This window comes from Pholcus phalangioides, unplaced genomic scaffold, assembly GCF_987345545.1.
Source record: "Pholcus phalangioides strain wild (caught in Gottingen) unplaced genomic scaffold, Ppha-v1.0 ptg000004l_1, whole genome shotgun sequence".
Classification (NCBI taxonomy): Eukaryota; Metazoa; Arthropoda; class Arachnida; order Araneae; family Pholcidae; genus Pholcus; species Pholcus phalangioides.
The window spans coordinates 36,451,569-36,465,972 of record NW_028301597.1 but is presented as its reverse complement, the minus strand read 5'-3'; the positions used below and the strand labels follow the sequence as shown (position 1 = coordinate 36,465,972).

The 14,404-nt window shown below is 33.7% G+C and overlaps 1 protein-coding gene across 1 annotated transcript in view; it reads left to right on the top strand.

Moving 5' to 3' along the window:
* Positions 1–12,004, top strand: part of Moe (moesin) — a 35,342-nt gene extending 23,338 nt beyond the window's left edge. Inside the window, exons 8-15 of the mRNA XM_089231437.1 lie at positions 604–750; positions 1,465–1,561; positions 1,757–1,920; positions 2,779–2,888; positions 3,084–3,244; positions 4,724–4,946; positions 7,158–7,258; positions 10,118–12,004. Coding sequence (XP_089087563.1) covers positions 604–750; positions 1,465–1,561; positions 1,757–1,920; positions 2,779–2,888; positions 3,084–3,244; positions 4,724–4,946; positions 7,158–7,258; positions 10,118–10,282 — 1,168 coding nt within the window. The 3' untranslated portion in view covers positions 10,283–12,004. The remainder of the gene's footprint in view (positions 1–603; positions 751–1,464; positions 1,562–1,756; positions 1,921–2,778; positions 2,889–3,083; positions 3,245–4,723; positions 4,947–7,157; positions 7,259–10,117) is intronic.
* The last annotated feature ends 2,400 nt before the right edge of the window (positions 12,005–14,404 follow it).

Sequence of the window (14,404 nt, the reverse complement as noted above, 5' to 3'; positions counted from 1 at the left end):
CATGTGTAATTAGTGAGAAGAGTGTTTATGTTAAATTTGTGAAAGAAATACTGCTCTAAAGAGTCTACTTGATGCACAAGTATTAAAAATACAGTATTTTCATATTGTACTTGAATATGTGTTTATATGATATACATTTGGCCTAACCTACAGATGTCAACTTGTGTGTAATCAAAGTTACGAGAAAAAATTTACTAAAAATGCTATAAGTTGTGTGTGCTTGACTACAATACCACTACTTAATTGCACATACACCTCTTACTTTCTTCTGCAGAATTTCTAATGAATTGGCAATGCTGGAACATACTGTGTGTGTATATGAAGCCCTAATATATTTGTGTTGTCAGAGTTATGCGAATATTTGATTAACAAGCATGAAATGTATACATGTTGAAATATATATTTTTCTAATATGAATTATATAAATTTTTGCAAGAAAATTCAAAGTTAAATTTTGAGAAAATTAAAACAATCACTGCTAACAATAATAGAGAAAGGAATATTTTAATGAACAAGAGTTTTTTTTTAGTATGTTATGTACATAAATAGGATGTAAAAATGTGGAATTTTTTTTATTGAAGCATACAATTTTTTTAATACTAGGGAAGATGCCATGATGGAGTACCTAAAGATCGCTCAAGATCTTGAAATGTATGGTGTGAATTATTTTGAGATCAAGAACAAAAAGGGAACAGATCTGTGGCTTGGTGTAGATGCTTTAGGCCTGAATATATACGAAAAGGATGATAAGTGAGTTTGATAAGTTTGAATTTTGTAGAGAAGTTGTGTTTTTTTATTAACATCATTTATTCATATTTTAGTTTCGGATAATGGCACTTTGAGACACTTAAATGTCTTGCAGCATATTTCTTGTTGAAGATTGCTGAATTCCCTTATCCTTACAGCTAAGTCCTCATTTTAGTCATTTTTAAGCACCTTATCTTTTTTTGGGTCATATTTTATTGCAGTTATGATAAACAATTTGTAGAAAGCCTTTATTTTTGGATGAGGGAATCTGGTCATCTTTATCATGTCATTTCTAATGGAGCACATTAATTCATTATATGGTATATTCATCAATATATACCTATATTAATCAATAAATATCTTATATTTATCACATCTCTTCCCATTATATGGTGTCAACTCATGTGCATGCACTTGACAAAAGTCAAAATTACATGCATTTGTTGGAAATGGTTTGTTTTTAAATTCCAATTTGATGCTAATATGTATACGCCAGTGATTTTATTTTTAATACGAAAACTTTAATCTCAATCATAATTATCTCATCAGTCGTTTCTATTAATCTACGCTGAAAATCACTACTTCTGCAGTATTCAATGTTTTGAAGAGATTTGATTCAATGATTTCTCAGCCTGGATAAATTGATAAAAAAAACCTTGGATAGAAAACATTGTTTTTCAAATTGTCTAAATTATTTATGAAAAATATTTTTTGCAGGTTGACACCAAAAATTGGTTTCCCGTGGAGTGAAATAAGAAACATTTCTTTTAATGATAAGAAATTTGTCATAAAACCTATTGACAAGAAAGCCCCAGTAAGATGTTTCAAAATCTTTATTTTTTTTAGTTTTCTTTATCTTTTCTTATCTTGTATATTTCATGGGAATGTTTAGTATTAAATTTTATTTTCATCATGAGTATTTCTTAACTTTAGTTCAAAGGTAATGAAAATTCATTAGATTACCTTTTATATTAACTTGATTATATAAGACATTCTTTTTCTCCTCCAGGACTTTGTATTCTTTGCATCAAGACTAAGAATCAATAAGCGTATCTTGTCATTGTGTATGGGTAATCATGAATTGTACATTAGGCGTAGGAAACCGGACACGATTGAAGTTCAACAAATGAAAGCACAAGCCAGGGAAGAAAAACTTGCAAAGCAGCAAGAAAGGTTAGCCATAAAAAATTTCTATTGATTTTTTTAAATGAAAATTTGTTTAATTACAATCTAAAGAGTGAATTTTTTTGTTAATAAATTTACTGGCTAATTAAATTCTGTGTCTATCATCGCTTATTGAAAAATTGCATTAGCGATGAATCTTTAGTGAGGCTGGAGCCAGAAAGAGAAGTTGTCTCCTTTCCTATATAAGGATTTGATAAACAATGTGTGACAATGTTGAAGCGATATCTCAAGAATTACTCTTTTCTGAATTTGTCTTTATTGGCTTCCAGTGATCATTAGAATAATCAAATAATAAACTACATGCCATAAAGCCCACACCCGGCCATCGGTTTTCGAGCTGCAGGACCAACCCCAAGGAGGAAGTTCTGCTTGCCGAGTTGCACATAGGGCAGTCGCCTCACACAATCACTTCCATTATGAGAGTCAACCAGAGTGCCCACATTGTCGAAAGTCCATTAACCATTACTCATGTTTTTACTTGTTCATATCATTTTATGACTGCTTCTGGTCAAAGTTATCTTCCACTTTGTGACTTTTTAAATGACAATTGCAATGCATCTCATTTTTAAATGCATAAAGCCATTGGTTTTTACAACAAGTTAGTCTCTTACAGTCAATTATTATTTTTAATTGGTTATTTGTTTTGGTGCAATTTTACTTAATTTGTTCTTGTGCTACAAAATCTAATCCAATTAATTTCCAGTTTCACTGTCAATTTTGTTATTTTGGAACATGCAAATCAACGTAAAATAAAGAGTTAATTATGCCACATTTTATTTGCAGTGAGGTTTTTTAATATGAAACAACCTAATTGGGGTGAAATTGTCACACATCCATTATTTTCAGGGAGAAATTAAGGCGAGAAATGGAAGCCCGTGAACAAGCTGAAAAGAAACAGCAAGAATATGTAGAAAGAATAAAACAGATGCAAGAGGAAATGGAAAAACGACAGAAAGGCAAGTAAACACTGTTATTGTGATCAATTTGTTTTTTTTTTTACTTGCAATTCTTAAACTTGGACAATTCATCTGTAATGAATTTTATATTTCATTTGGAAATTTTGTTTTTGCAAAAATATTTTTAAAGCCAAAATCAGCTGTTTTGTTCTCATGCTTGTAATTTTTATGAGAATTTCTTCTCCATTATATCAGAATTACTTGAGGCCCAAGACAATATACGTCGTTTGGAAGGCCAGTTGGAGCAACTGCAGAAATCAAAAGATGAACTTGAGTTGAGACAGAATGAGCTCACAGAGATGCTGAAGAAACTTGAGAATGACAAAGCCATGGAGGTAGAAGAAAAAACCAGACTGGTATGTGTTGGAATTAATGTTTGTGAATGTAACACACACACAAATCTTTCTGAATTAAAACCATTTAAAGGAGTAAATTATTTCATGTTTTTAAAAGTTGAAGCTGATGAAAAAAATACCCAGCATTAAATTCTCAAATTGAAAATTTAGGTGCGACTGCTGTGTAGCAATCTGGTTTTTTTTTGTGGGAATGAGCTTATATTTTAGATCAAGCTAGACTAGTGATGCTTAATCTTTTTCTTTTTTTTGTCTATGTCCCCCCCCCCAAGCTCATATTTCCTTTTTGTGTCCCCTGTCCAGCAAACCCATCAACGAATGAGACCTGTTCTTGAATTTATTTTTTTCCTAGAAAATTTAGTGAAAAAAAATAAAATAAGGTGGGTGTTTGGACCACTGGCCTGGGGTTGTGTGGGCTTTCTATATTTTATTGGTTTTATGTTGAACAGTCTTGACATCATGGAGCCCTGAGAAAAATGTTCTGGGTCTCCTCGAGTTAGGAGTAACAGCTTACATATTTACATCCATACTCTTGAAAAATCAAAATTAGATATCGTTTGTCTTGTATGGAAATGAGGCTCCCCCCATACCTTAGCCAGATAGCCCCAGGCTTTAAGATGGCCCCATTTCTGTGGACAGTTCTGCTTGATTCCAAAAGCAGTCTCACTTTTTCCTAGCGCACTTCACACTCAACCCATTTATTTCCTTACATCTGGATTTTTTTCATAATTCTCCATGGCCCCTCTCCCTTGATTTTTCAAGTGAGGCAGTGTATGGCCCCAGGTTGAGTACCCTGCGATATAAACTATAGATCAAGTAAATGACTAGAAGTGTATCAGAACGATCATAAAAGATAGATGCTCCGGAACCAGTCGGCGAAGCACCCAGCACTCGTGATTATCACGACATACTGTGGGGCGGAGTATACTGGCGACTCGCCAAGAGCCAATCTGCTAAACTTTTACATGAGAGATGAACAGATGAAGAAATACAATGTGATTGGCAGGATTGTGAATACTTATACCTGAAAATAGGGATGCAGTACAGTCCAAATCCAGGGACCGACCATCTCAGAAAATTTGTATCGGAACATGACCAATGAAAAATTAGCAAAACAATTTTGCATAACTGAACAATAACAAATTTTATAGAAACTTTGTAATATCAATATGGCAACAACAATCAAAATGGCGACATGATCAAGATCACACATTTTTTCCATTTCATGAACAATGAGAATATCACTGATTTTCACTAACTGTGCGTATATCACATAAGGTAAGATAATTTGTATATAAAAATGACTAGTCTTGGACCCTTTTCCGCCAGATGCGACTAAACTGTTGACTTTTGTAAACATTTTAATGAGGTCATTTATGGAGTGCAAACAAATTTAGTGTTTCAAGCCTTATAAATTTGTAACAGTTTGATAAATGATTTTTTTTTTTTTTATAACTCATTTTTGATTTTATTTCTTTCTAGGAGGATGCAATCAGGTCAAAACAACAAGAGGTCTTGCGCATCCAAGAGGAAGTCAATGTAAAAGATGAAGAAACCAAGAAACTTCAAGCCGAGGTTGCAGAAGCTCGCAGAAGGCAAGAGGAAGCTGCTGCAGCTCTGTTGGATGCATCAACAACTCCACAACACCATCATCTTCACGAGGATGAGCATGAAGAGAACGATGACATGGTTAATGGTGAATGTGGTATGTACTGCCTTCTTGTAGTTCTTTTATTGAATACATACAATATATTGGGTGATTCAGAAAAACATCGCCAAAATGAAAGGGCAATTCACAGGCCAACGATAACAAACCAAAATGGCACAGGAACATAAGTGCGCAGACACCACCCAGAGCTGCTACAGGGAGTTGTTGTGTCAACACTTTAAAAGCAATTCCGAACTCAGCAAGCATGAAGTCACAATTCTGACGACATAAATACATTTGGGCCATGCATACTCAGAACACACGTTCCGGCATGTACCGATTCGTCAGAAATTCTGCAGAGGAATGTGTATGAGGTGCATGTACTGTCAAGTAGTCGCAAACATGCAATCCATGAAGAATTTTTAAGAAATCAGTATTATATCAGTGACAATATAGTATATGTCAGTGTGTGTTCTGAGTATGTGTGGCACCCCTAACGTATTTGTTTTTAGAATTGCAACTTCATGCTTGCTGTGTTTGGAATTGCTTTAAAAGTGTGTGTGGTGCAACAACTCCGGGTGGCATTTGCACACCTATGTGATTTCCTATGCAATTTTGGTTTGCGTAAATCTCCCTTTCAGTTTGGCTATATTTTTCTGAATCACCCTTTATGTTCATGCTTATTCAAGAGATTGATTTCAAATACAACTATTATATCAAACTTTTTAAGTGTGAGTAGTTTCGGAACCATAAAAAAAGGGTTCAGTTCAGTATAGCGTTAATTAGCGTCTGTGTTTGTAGTGGCTTCCTAAAATAAGTTGTCTCTTATAAGAGGAAATTGGGATTTTTTCATAAATTTTAACAATGGAGCAAATATGCTGAAATAAGATTTGACTATGGTATGTCTTTTATAATAGGGTTGAATGTCAGTCCTTTAATCCTTTCCACGGTTTTATAAATTTCACTGATCCACATGATCCACATTATAAATGGCACAGTGGAAATTACTATGCCCTCTGTAAAATGTTAAATCTTATTTTCAAGAAAGACTTTCTTCTGATTTTGTGTAAGTGATAGTGTTTCACCTTCACCTGAGATTATTTCTGTTCTGGGGCTGTGCCATTGTCTCACTGGAATCCCGTTGGTGGGCTGAAGTTCGTTTTTTTTCTGCAGTTTTCCCAACTTTGAGGTGCAGATGCAAGCTAGTCTTATTTTTGAAAGAGTCTCTCTGCAAAAAATAGGCAGCCCTTTTTGACACGATATTTACATAAGGCTGGTATTACATTATAAAAGTTTTTAAAAAGTTCTTTTATAAAACATGAAAATGCAAGAAAAAGTTTATCAGTTGCATTTGCTCAAATGTAAGCGATGCTCTTATTCAAGAAAAAAAGCAAAAACCTTCGGATACTCTTATTGGTTACATTTTCCAAGTTATATTAAAAAGCCTTTACATAACTTTTATAGTGCCATTTGTGTTATGCTGACCTAACACAAATTCAAGCATGTTCTCTTCAAAATATGGAAGACATGGCATCGCTTGTAATGAAACTAGTAATTCCAACAAATATGTTAGGGCTTTGCAAACAGATTCCTGCATGTACTGATTCATGAAAAATTCAGCAGAGAAATGTGTGTTAGAGATGCATGTGCAGTCAAGTAGTTTTCATCTGGTTTCATTCTCTTACCTTTTTTTATTATTTAACAGTTTACATATTCTCTTACCATAAAAAGGGAAAAAGATTTCAATCACTTTCTTTTCGTTATCAAAATGTGAACAAAAGTAAAAGTTAACTCTGCACACAAGCACCTGACTAGTTAAGTGGGATTGAAAACATGTTCGAATGAGAAGCCTGTTTTATTACATCTTTAGACTCGTCATTGATGAAATAAGAGGTTTTTAAAAGGAGACGAGATACTTCAGCATTGCCAAGACACAAAGCATCAGGTTAGGCTAGATATCTTGTAAATGTCAGAGGGAAGTTTATGTTGACAAATTTAACTTAATGCACATAAGCTTATTTTTCCGGGGGTTTCCCCTATGAAAATTTATTAATGGAAAACATGGTTATCTCTTTCATAAAAGCTTGAAATGAATTAATTGGGTGTTTCCCCCTTTTTCTTATGTCCAAAATGTTTATTTCACTTTTTAATTTGTGAATCGCAAAGTATCCTAACATTTGTGAACTTTGAGTGGTTCAATCTTTAATATAGCTTTAATCTTTTTTATAAATATTACAATGTATAAGGTATATACTGTATCTTGTTTAGGTGCTGACTTGTCTAGAGACGATTCAATCAATTTACCGAGACCAGAAGAAGAGCGCATCACTCAAGTATCAAAAGAAAAGCATCTTCAAGACCAACTGAAGGTATTATATTCTGATATGCAGGAAAAGTTCATTTAAAATTGAATTTATTTTGCACAAGTTTTTTTCCTAAATTACATTTATAAAAAATAAGTTTTTTCCCTTTAATGTGTCAGTATGTGTAAGGCTCACTTTTGATTGAAGTCGGTGCCAAGAAGAATTGCTCTTTTATAAATTTACTGTTTAAAAAACTTGTGTTTTGTACACGTTGGATTTCTATTGTGCTATAGTATTAGTTCACCATAAATTATTTCACAAGGGCTGAATAATTCACATTAGGTTGGTAATTTTTTTCACTTGAATATACTCATCATTAGAGCCCAAATTATATGCAAATGCCTCCTTGCATTTGCATATTTTGGCCTTTTTCAGTATTAATGCATATAAATGCATAAAGTGGGAGAACTTTCTGAGTAGAGGCATATTAAGTTTTACAAAAGCTCAATTATATTTTTACAATTTTGCAAATGAATATTGCCCATTATATGCACATAACATCTGCCCCCCCCCCCCACACACACACACACACACACACACATTTGGTACATTAAGCGTGGAAAATTTGGTGCTCTCTTCCATAATAGTTTGATTAATACAGAGAGCAGTTTTTACAGTTTTGTTAAATGCCAAATGTCGATAGAAACATTGTCACTTTTAGCTGCTATTTTTATTAGCCCGCTACTTCAGCTATTTCGGTTTTTTACTGGTGTTACTTCATTTCTCTTCATAGCAAATTTTGTTTTCTTATTTGTGTAGAGAGACTAGAGCCCTTTAGAGAAATTCCTGAATGAAAAACCTGAAACTTGTTTGCGAGATCATTTTTTATTTGCATGAGAGAATTTGAAAATGATCAGCAATAAAACAAATTTTGTATGTCTTTATATTTATCTAGCTCTTTCCATAAACACTGCTTTTTAAATTTGTCGAGCTGACCTTGGCATGTTCTGAACAACTTGCAGACATGTCTAGACTAAGCAAATCTTCTGCATAATGACATCATGGATAACTCCTTGGGTAACCTGCTGTCTTAACCAAATGAAAAACTACAGGGTGTACCAAAACACCGCTAGTGAATTTTAAGAAGTTAAATTCCAAAAATTATTTGGTGCTAAATTACAATGAAATTTCAAAGGGTATGATCTTCTAGGGCAGAGTTCTACAATCTTTCTCTAGTCATGAGCACTGCCTGTACGCTGCTATCTATCATCAGAAGAAGAGCACCCTCATGGCAAATTTGACATGAATGCATGAGATCAAGATTTCAATCCTTGAATATAACTTGTTCAAGGTGTTTAATTGGAATGTCAACAAGTGCTCACATGCATGAAATCGAACATGGGGTTGGGGAAACAAGCGATCAGTGGGTTGAAGATGCATGTTCTAGGGCAGTGTTTCCCAAAGTGGGTAATATCGCCCCCTGGTGGGCAATGGAATAGTCCGGGGGGGGGCGATTGAAGCTACGGTTATACCATTGGATTTTATGGGCTTGTTTGAGTTTGGGGGCGATGGAACAAAAAAGTTTGGAAAACTATGTTCTAGGGTATAACGATGGCTTGTTGCTGCCTATCTCTTTTTGGATATCGTGTGACCGTTACATAACTGCTATACTGTTTGGTCGATTGTTGAGTTAGCTAACGCATGCTGTTCAATGAAATTGTCACGAAACACTCATTTTATCTTTTTGATTGGAATTTATTGTTTACTTCAATAATGTAACAACACTGATCTGGGAGAAACACGTTGACCCACACTTTTGAATGTTTTTGACACTATAATTAAACTAAGTTTACTATGCCGATTAAGTCACTCGTATTACACACTTCAGTGTTGCATGTGGCGCTTTTTGAAGTTTCTTGCACTTATCTTACTAGAATACTAGAAGATTATATATATTATGCTAGAGATTATTTAAATTCCTACACTAATGGCTTTTGCACAGGGTGCAGGCACCCTGTACAATCTCAACAAGCCTGGGCTTTTTTAGCATCTAATTTTTTAAGACTTTTTGAAGTCTATATCGCCTTAAATCTTTGATTTCTGCATAGTGTTGTTTTTAGTCTTTTACCATTTATTTTTCCTACATTATATTCCAAGGTGATTTCTGTGGAGTCACCATTATAGATTTTTTGTTTTTATTTCTTTTCTCCTGGCAGCTCAAGCCTCTTATATTTGTTACTTGAACTTGCTTCAAGTGATAAAGATCCTTGATCAGTTGATTTCGATTGATAAGTTTTATTATATAAAATATATTAGCTATAATAGCTGGTGCTGCGCTAGAGTTTTCTCAAGATACTGGAGACATTGAAAAAGTGACAAACCATTGCAAAAGCATAAGCATGTCTGAGACTTTGGGAACCACGGTAACCAAAGTAAACATTCTAAAAGTTGTCTCTGAGACCCATGATCCATTGTTGCCCGGTGGTGTTTCGCCTATTTTGGGCACTTGCCCTGCTCTGACGAAATTTTGAAGCAGTCTGTCTTTCAATCATGGACATGTTTAGCAGGGCTGAAAAAATCTCAGGTCACCATGGCGAATAAAAAATTGGTATTGATGCCTGAAATTTCCTTTATGTTATTAAATTGTAGGCTGAGAGCAGCACAAAATGTTTGGAATTTATAGCAGCGCATCTGCTAACATGAGAGTCACACTACGCCTTTGAAAGGTCAAAAGAAGTATTATTCTGGATCTTTTTGGGTAATTTTTTTGTGTCTAAAAATTTCATTTTGATCACAGAAAACCAAATTTAAATATATTTCAATGCCTGCATTTATCTATTTTTCTTAATTTTTCCCTTTTGTTCAGGCTTAAACTGTAAAATGATTTTGAAACTAAAATGAACCTTGAAATGATTTTCTTCTTAGGAATTGAGCAAGGAGCTAGCAACATCAAAAGATGACACGAAATTGACACGTAACGATCTGTTGCATCAAGAGAATGTCAGGCAAGGTAGGGACAAGTACAAGACTCTGCGAGAAATTCGAAAGGGCAACACGAAGAGGAGAGTCGATCAGTTCGAGAACATGTAAAATGGGCTGAATTCGTTACATGGACTTGCATAGTTTTTTGTGACTGAAGGAAATATGATTTTTTTTTTCAAGTTCTTATATATATATATTATTTTTTTGCAGTTTTTTTCATATGCAATATTTTCTGCTGCGTAACAGAATGGCATTACACATAACATTAGTTACAGACATTCCAGTTGTCCCTATTAGGATAAAAATTGTTTTACATCAATTATCAAATTTTATAAAATTTTTCATTTCAAATTCCAAGAATCGGTTGAAGGTTAGTGTTGTCACAATGCATCTCAGATCTGAATTCGACTGGTGAAATCTCAAAATGTGTATTAATCAAATCCACACGTAATTACTTCAGTTTGTTCTTTCTGTAAGCTGCGCGTTTGTTTTTTAAATTCCCAACATCCACAGTGGGATTGAAGTTTAATGCCATTCTAACATACTGATATAAATCCCTGTGTAAAATTATTATGGTTCCCCCTTCTCTAAAAAAAATGGTGCCTTTTTTTTTAACTTGAATGAAATTTTTGAAAAATTTTATGAGGTGTTCGTAGAATTTTATTTCTATATCGTGCTTGTGTAGTTTCTTTTTGCGAAACTGTCTTTCAAAGAAATAATTGCTGTGCAAAAAAAAAAAAAAATTCTCTCGTTATCTAATTGAATTAATGTTTTTTTAAAAAAAAAAAAAAATTTGTAATGAATTACTGAGTCAAACTTCAGTCATTGAAGTTAGATTTTTTTTTTTCTTTCTCGAATGTGCTTCGTATACATTATGGTTGGTTCTGGAGATTTGAAGAAAAGACTCAATACTGAACATGTACTTAATTTCCTTGTGCCTTGATTTTTTTTATTTCTTCTTCCTCAACGTGCATTTATGCCTGTTTTACAAAAAGTATTATTTTCATTGCTTCATTATTAAATCAGTATTAGTTTTCTTCGAATCGTAACACAATAGTACTATGTGGCTTGGGGTTTTTTAATTTTTTTCCACCTTGCCCTCGTATATATTTCCTATCCAGTGATTTTGTGTGCTTCGTGTAGTGCCAAAATGATAAAAAGTTCGAAACATGCAAGTGAAATACTTGAATCAAAAACATTTTAAACTATATATTATATATACATATTATACTTGCGGTGTTGCGAGAAGGAATATGAAAAAATGTATCGGCTTACATAAATATTGAATGTAAAGCGGGGGTAAATGGCTAAGTAAGTTAGCTTAGTTGGTTTTGTGAACTATATATGCTGTGCAGTTTATGTACAGCTCATGTTTGTGTGAGCTTTTGTGCCTTATTCATAGAGAAAAAAAAGAAAGCAAAAAAAAACATATCTTGTGAATGCTTCTATGCCATTTTGCCCGTTTTTTGAAGGTTTGATAGAAATTTTGCCGCTTTTCTAAAAACAATTTTCTTGACGGTGCTGTCCATCATTTTCCTGACATTCCATTAGCTGTCTGTGCATTATAGCTTTTTTCCCCTTATAATTTCTGATTAGCATCAGTCTCTCTGTTAAAATATTTTTTGATAAATTTTGTTGATTTTCGTTTCGCCTTTTCTTTCCATCCATTTTATAACTAGGTGCTGAAAATGAACGTTTTAGAGCTTCCAATTCATAATCTGTAAACTCCCCTCTCGAGTGATGTTATCTTTCACCCCTTCGGAAAAACAAAACTGGTGATTATACTGGATTTAACATTATCATTCATTGTTTTTCTTTTTATTTTTTTGGTTTGAACCAGTGAATATATACATATAAATCTTTTTTTTTTTGTTAATATATATAGTGAAGCACACTGTGCAGTAATTAATTGCACCTTATGGGATTATTTGCTATGTGTTGTGATTTTTTTTCTTTCCTCTTTGTGTCTTTTGCCTCGTGTCGAGTCATGCAAGAAGCCTACCTGTATAATATGATTTTTTTCCTTTGATGTATTGATGCATATGATGGCTTGGGTTTTTTTTAAATAGTATAAGTTGAGCTTTTCCCTCTTGTTTCTCTTTCCCCCTCCCCCATTAAAATCTCTAACTGTTAGTCCGATTTACGAAAGTCAAATAAACTTTTTACAAATTCTTACAAAAAACCTGATGTTTGTGTTTTATTTCTTGTGTATGAATTGAATTTGTTTGTCGGAATCACACTTACTACTACTATTTCACTGTACATGGATCTCTTGCACATTCCTCTACGGCAGTGGCTCCCAAACTTTTTGAAGCACAACTCCCTTTTGACCAAAATTTTATCTTGGTGACCCCAGCATATGGTGATTATATGTCCTGATTTACCAGGACTTTCATGATTTTTGGTTAATGAATGTTTTAATTTCCATAATGAGTGGTTGAATGAAACCAAATTATTTTTTCAATATTTTTTTGGAGATAAACATGAATTCACTTAAGGTTTTAAAAAAAAATTTAAGTCGGTTTAATTACTCTCCATCTCATGCATGACAGACTCATAGGGTAAGTCGCCATCTGGTGGCAGTGTCAGCAATGTGAGCTTTGGTGTGAATTAGGTCTGCCTGTCCATGTTCGGCCCCGTTCAGCCAACACCATTTATAATAAAATGCCTTTGCGCGAAGCTCGTGACGTCACTGAAGTTCATTTCACCTATAGTCATTGGATATACTGCAAAAAAGTAAAGATATCGCATGCGTCTGCCTGCTATATCAAACTGTTACATGTGAAATGGACTTCAGTGACGTCAAAGCATTGTGCAAAGGCCTTCTGCTAGATAGTATTGGTTCAGTGCGCACAAGCTTAAGGAAAGAGGATTCGTTGGCTTTATAGTTTATGGCTTACTCCGTTTAATGAGTCACTCCGCTTACTAAGTCATATTTTTGCTCTCCCGAGTGAGATTCATTAACTAGGTTTGACTGTATATACATTAGATCAGTCGACACCACCTTTGAGGCTGGAGGGGGGGGGGCATATCTCCGCCCATGCTTGAAGGCTTGACGTAGTGTTATGAAGAGAAATTTTTCCCTTGAAAGATGTGAATTTTTTTTAGGCCGGGACACTTTTACTCTATATAACACTTTTACATTATAAAAGTGTTAGGCCTGTATTGCACTATAAAAGTTTTCTAAAAGTCCTTTTATAAAACTTGACAAATTCAACCAATAATATCAGTTGCATTTGCTCGAATGTAACCTATGAGCTTCATTAGTTGGATTTTTTAAGTTTTATAAAAGGGATTTTATCCAACTTCTATAGTGTAATATCGGCCATAGAAAAGTTCATTGATAAAACTTCAACAATGCAACCAATTAGCGCATGAGTTACATTTGAGTGAATGTAATCAACATTCTTATTGGTTGTGTTTTAAGTGTAAAAAATATTTTATCGAACTTTTATGGTGTAATACCAGCGCCACTATTACACTGTGGAAGTTCGATAAAAGTTTTTTGATAAAACTAGAAAAAATGCATCCATTAACCACAACCAATAAAATGGAACCAGCGAATGTAACCCGTTGGTTACATTTGCTCGAATGTAACTGATGCGTGCTTATTGGTTGCAATTTTTTTAAAGTTTTATTAAACAGCTTTTACAATTTTTTTTCATAAAACATGCAAAATTCAACCAGTAAGGTTGTATTTACTCGAATGTAACCGATGACCTTATCGGTTGAATTTTTAAAGTTTTATAACTGAATTTTTATGAAACTTTTATAGTGTAATCCCAGCTTTTGGAAGAATAAATAAAATTTTCAAATTTACCTCCATTTTTCCTCCTCGGAGATATAGGCATTATCATTGAAAATTTTTTCATCTCGATTTATGTCTTCAGTCTAAAGCCGGGACTACACTATAAAAGTTTGATAAAAGTTATTTTGTAAAAGTTAAAAATGCAGCCAATACGCTTATCGGTAGCATTCGCTCGAATGTAACCAAAATCAAAGCGCTTTTACAAAATTTTTCAAGTGTAATACCAGCCTAAGGCCGGTATTACAATATAAAAGTTTTCTATAAGTCATTTTATAAAACTTGAAAAATGCAACCAATGAGCTTATCGGTTGCATTTGCTGGAATGTAACGTATGAGCTCCATTGGTTGGATATTTCAAGTTTTATAAAAGGGATTTTACCAAACCTTTATAGTGTAATACCGGCCTAACGCCGGTATTACAC